Raw genomic sequence first — 5,725 nt, 5'->3', positions numbered from 1 at the left:
GTGAGCATTACTCTCATGTTATGGCATTTGTTAGATGCAGGATTTCCTTCAGCCTTCTGAAATCCTGTATCATGTGCATTCGCGGTTAGAAGCGTTTAAATTTTGGTTTGAAATTTGCACCCTCCTGCGGAGCCCACGCTGCTTTGGCAGTGGCGAAGGCTCGCTTGCCGACGTAACCGTCGGAGATCATCATGAACAATGGACTGACTAATTATTCACTTGTCCTGTCTTTATATGTTGGACTCAGTAGAGCGTCCAGCCCCTATATGATGTCCAACCCCTATATAGAGTCCATTGGTCCAAAATCCACTGTACGGAGTCCAAACTTGGAACCAACTGTGAGCTCGAAGTTTAGATAAACATCACTCCCTGTATAGAGTCCAGCCAATTGACTTCACCCTATATAGAGTCCAATGGTCCAAAATCCACTGTACAGAGTCCAAACTTGGAACCAACTGTGAGCTCGAAGTTTGGATAAACATCACTCCGTGTATAGAGTCCAGCCAATTGACTTCACCCCTATATAGAGTCCACTGGTCCAAAATCCACTGTACAGAGTTCAAACTTTGAAATCAACTATAAAGAGTCTTAACGTTGACAACACCAGGCAATTAGGCATTAACTATACACAGTCCAAAATTAAAACACACACACACAGGCACCCCCACCCACACGGTAAGAAAACAATAATAAAGAACCAGGAACCGGAAAGGGAATAGGCTCTGATGGAGAGCCAAGGATTTATTTACAGGACAGAAAAGAACAATGAAAAGAGGCACAATTGATGCAGAGAATTGTTATTATTATGAAATGACCCAAAGGCAATATGCCTATCGAGGTGTTCGTTAGATTGAAAGAACAGTACTAGTAGTACTAGTATTTACACAGATCATCACCGATAATACCGCTTGCGAGCGGGTCCTCGGTATGGCTCTGGACCCCTGTACCAGTCTTCTGGCACGGGGTCCAGAAACTGGTTGTGCCAAACGTGCACAGGGGAAACGTGACGAGGCCGCAGATGAGCCTCTGCGAAGGAAGCTTTGGCTCCACCATCATCGGCCTCAACTTCATACAGGAGGAATCCTCCCTCCTGCATATCATGGCGAACGACAACACCTTCGCGCCACTGTGGGCGAAGGGCAGCCACACCTGCAGCACCGCCAAGATTGGCAGCGCGGTAAAACCACACGGTTTCACCCACAGCATACTTGGCCTGCTCTGTCCGGCCCTCCGGGTTATTCGCCCATTGAAGTTCAACAGGATAGGACTCTGCGTCACCATACGCTTCATCTGAAAAGACACAAGAATTAAAGCGCAATTAAATAAAACATTGGTAAAAACTCATGAAATGCACACTTGTTAAAAAAAGAAGATACTCATTGTAGATGAGATAGGTATTGACAAGGAAATCTGTTTAAAAATACATGGTGTGTCAAATAATAAATAAAGCAACCTACCTTGGTCACACGAGGTTGGTGAGGTTGAAGAGGCAGCTGATACAGCTGTGGTAGGCGCATGTCGACCTACATGAATGAAGCAAGCGCAAGACACCATATTCAGGGTGGAAGTAGAAACTTTTTCTGAACAAAGGACAGAAATCAAGTAGCTACATTGCCAGTTCACACAAATCATATTGCCGTAATTCCATTTTCTGTACAAGTACCACACTCATAGGACTTCTGTATGTACAAGCACATGTTAGATGGTGCTGCAAAATATGAATAAAGCAACCTACCTTGGTCACACGAGGTTGCTGAGTCTGAACATGCAGCTGATATGGCTGTGCTAGGCACATGTGGACCTACATGAATGCAGCAAGTGCAAGACACACGATTTCGAGTGGAAATAGAAACATTTGGCATACAAAAGTATAGAAATATGGTAACTACATTAGTGACAGTTCACAAAAATCATATTGTCGTAATTCAATTTTCTGTACACGTACCACACTCATATGAGTTTCCTGTGTTGATTGTTTGAGAATCCAAAGGCTCAAGATCCATGTCGTAATCTAAAAATACAGGAAACAAAAGAACCATCAATTCGTGAATACGACAAATAAACTCAAACAGCTTGTAAACAAACAACAAACAACATGACACTGGAAAAGCACAACGTCATCATAATCAGCGTTATTTTGTCAACTTACCAGCTGCCAGTTCAAAGTTAGGTGCACATGAGGTTGCACCTGCTGTGCTAAGGGCATTGCCACACACATCTGTACAGGGAGACAATAGTATAGTTAGTGATCGTAAACATAACACAATCACTCTCCAGGGACAATACACCCACATTTAATGATATCCACAAAAGTTCAATAATTATTAAAAGTAGAATAAAGATCTAGTCATTAGAGACATCACTGCTTACTATCAACGACCTCCAACTCAGGCTCACAGATGCTTGCAGCAGCGAGCGTACCTCCAAGGGCATGGGAGGCATCATAAGCTGGGCCCGTGATTCCGAGCACATCACTGGATACACCTACAAGCCACCGCACAAAACACACAGCCCCAAAATTAAAAGAATGACTGAACACAACTGATCAGCCAGCATGCATGTACATGTACTTTCAACAAATACCTGTTGAGAAAGCAGAGGATATATTGCTAATCAAGATTATGAAACTCACTGCTATCGTCAACATCAGAGTCACCGTCAATATCAAGGTGAGCCTCATCCAGATACTGGCGTTCATCTTCAGTCAGCTGTGTGCGAGAAGGCTCAACAAAGATGCTGAAGTTGGGCCTTCTCAAGTACACCTCAATGGGGCACTTTCCCTTGAGAGATCGATGGATCCTGCAGTTAGAGACAAAAATTAGGCGGACAGAATTAGCTCATTTCAAGTTTCATGCTCCAAAGCGTTCATCATGAGACCGGAACTATTCTACGGATTACACGGTCTTGTTCACCTGACGCACAGAGTCAGCTACTTTAAAGTAGTAAGTGTAGAGATGGTACCTGCAATTGTAGGTGAAGTAAAAGTACTCCAGACGAGAGGGCCAATCGGGTTCCTTCTGGAGGTCCCGGCGGAGAAAATTGGCTAGCGTCTGATTAAGACGCTCGACACGACCTTGTGATTGCGGATGGTACGGCCGTCCATTAATCTTCAGTGCACGCATTTCGTCCATGACAGCTGCTAGGCTAGAGTTATTAAACTCTCTGCCATTGTCAGTCTGCAATATACGAGGTGCACCATACCTATGAGCAATACACACACACACGCACACACACGCACGCACACGCACACACACACACACAAACACACACACACATGTACACATACACGCACGCATACACAGGAATCCAGAGTTATTGTAAGTTATCACCCATCATGCCACCTAACACACAAAAGGACATGGGGTGCAATGAATAACGAGTCAATTAGCACAACGTAAGTAAACACTGAATGAAATACAACAGACAATTTTAAATACATGAAAGGCAAGCTCACCTGTACATACAGCTGACAATAACATTGCAGACGGCCTTAGCGCTCTTGCTCTTGATAGGGCCACCCATAGCAAACCTAAATTTTACACAAATTGAAATCAATCACATGGAAAGGCATAGAAATCACTTTTTCAAATTGATATGGCAATTCATTTTCAGTTAACTTAAAACAAGCATTGCACGTCCTATCCACATTACATTATCTTGACACTGTAGAGACAAGTTGCACTGTGAGCTACTCACCTGGAGAAGCAGTCCACCACATTGCAGCAGTACTCGTAACCCCGTACACTCGGGAGCTTCTTCAAGTCCATTTGCCACCTACTGTTGGGGTAGGTAGCCAAGATGGTGCGCCGTGTGAGGGTGGTTTTCGGTAGAGGTGCCTGTCGATGGCAAGCAGTGCAGTTGACGTTTGTCTTAAATAATGCTAAAACTGTGTCACGCACAACTGCACATAAAAAAACACACACATAAACATATGGCAAACCAATGAATACATGAGCAGATGGCAATAATTAGCTCTTTTACGCCACATAACAGCAATTAAAAAAACATGCACAACATCGCTGACTACACTATAGAGTGAGCTTCAGAATAAACTAACCTGGATAATAGTTAGCCCGCAGCGTGTTGTAACAGGCCTCCCCCTGGCGATGGTCGCGCTCGTGCTCACTGATGATGAGGTCAATAAGCGACTGGCGAGTGACACAACTGCAAGCGATCAAGGACATGACCATTAAAAACTAGACTATGACATTGTATTGTTTTCCTAATTTGGATGTGATCTCCCATATTTTTGTAAACTCATGAAGAATTCACATTCACCCAGCTATCTAAACGTGCGTTTTCGAGTTCCTATTATGTACAGTACCACGGAAAAAGGTTATCAAAGGATCCTGACATGTGAAAGGTGACCACGCAGGTTCATGGACGTACTAAAATTCAAACTGTAAAATGCACAATAAATGTACCAAATAATTATAGAATCAAATTAACATTGACTTACCGACGATGGATCTCTGTGAGCTCCGTGGACTTGTGGAATAGGCAGTCTTCCTCCAAGTCAAACAAGAAAGTCTCGTAGTACCTCTGTACTGTGGAGATTGACACTGTCGTCGATTGTTCTGCCAGATGACTTGCGATTTTACGTTTCCCCCACTTCGGGTTCTCTGCCTTCAGCTTGCAGACTTTCTTTATTTCGTCGAAGGACGACCAAAAACTCTCGGCGTTTCTGTCCTTCGTCTTGGACACCGCTCGCTTTTTAGTTCCAATGCGGATTCCTCCATCCTCCGCCATGGTGTAGACGTAAATGGAAAGAAATCATATCAATTTTTGGACAAGCACGCCCTTATCTGGAGCTCTCCTCTTGGTCAAGCTCAATGGTTTGTACACAGTATACAGTTCTTCTTTGACTGAAGTCCATATGGGACGCACTGCGCGAGAGGCCACATGGCCCACCAATGTTTGAAAAGGTGTAGAGACCAGAAAGTCGTAAAATCCCGTTTTTGACAACACCCTGCTACAGACAGTACGTGCACTCGTCGCCAACAAAGGAGTAGACAGATCGATATTTGGACAAGTAGATCTATGGCCTTGGAGCTTCCCATGGCCCACTTGGTCCAGTTCATGGGACGCATTGCGCGAGAGGCCACATGGCCCACCAATGTTTGAAAAGGTGTAGAGACCAGAAAGTCGTAAACTACCGTTTTTGACGACACCCTGCTACAGACAGTACGTGCACTCGTCGCCAACAAAGGAGTAGACAGATGGATATTTGGACAAGTACGCCATTTATCTGGAGCTTCCACTTGCACTTGTTATTTTAATTGGCCCAGTTCATGGGCTTGTACGACTTTGGAAAGGGTTTGTACGACTCCAGTACCAGATTTGTGACTGAAGTCCGTACACGACGCATAGCGCGAAAGCGCCCCAACTTACTTTGAGAAGGTGTACTCGTACAGACAGTTTTGACGACTCACAGCCCTTTCTGCTGCAGACAGTCCACGTACTCCTGCCGGTCCTGGCTTAGCTAAAACAAAGGAGTAGAAAATACCTACTACTCCCTACACTGTACACAGGATGCCGTGACTGGATGAACTGGACTCCTGGACCGTGAATAGGGGACTTGTAGAAAAAGTGTACTCCTTATAGGGGATTGCGCGGCTGGATGAAGCTGATCAAAACTGAGTGGACTCCTGGACTCTGTATAGTGGATTTTGGACCAATGGACTCTATATAGGGTGCTGGACATCATATAGTGCATGGACTCTAT

General features: G+C 44.5%; 1 protein-coding gene across 1 annotated transcript; it reads right to left on the bottom strand.

Annotated features, from left to right (window-relative positions):
• Window positions 1–267: 267 nt before the first annotated feature.
• On the bottom strand, window positions 268–5,725 carry LOC135814731 (uncharacterized). The gene is made up of 12 exons (XM_065327902.1): window positions 4,460–5,725; window positions 4,058–4,164; window positions 3,697–3,901; window positions 3,455–3,529; window positions 2,962–3,201; window positions 2,633–2,799; window positions 2,371–2,484; window positions 2,150–2,218; window positions 1,946–2,011; window positions 1,736–1,801; window positions 1,458–1,523; window positions 268–1,290 (listed from the first exon to the last, which is right to left on the bottom strand). The coding sequence occupies exons 1-12, from the start codon at window positions 4,747–4,749 to the stop codon at window positions 893–895; spliced, it is 1,863 nt and encodes a 620-aa protein (XP_065183974.1). The 5' UTR covers window positions 4,750–5,725; the 3' UTR covers window positions 268–892.

The sequence above is a fragment of the Sycon ciliatum genome, chromosome 1, assembly GCF_964019385.1.
Source record: "Sycon ciliatum chromosome 1, ocSycCili1.1, whole genome shotgun sequence".
Lineage (NCBI taxonomy): Eukaryota > Metazoa > Porifera > Calcarea > Leucosolenida > Sycettidae > Sycon > Sycon ciliatum.
This window is presented reverse-complemented; position numbering and strand designations above follow the sequence as displayed.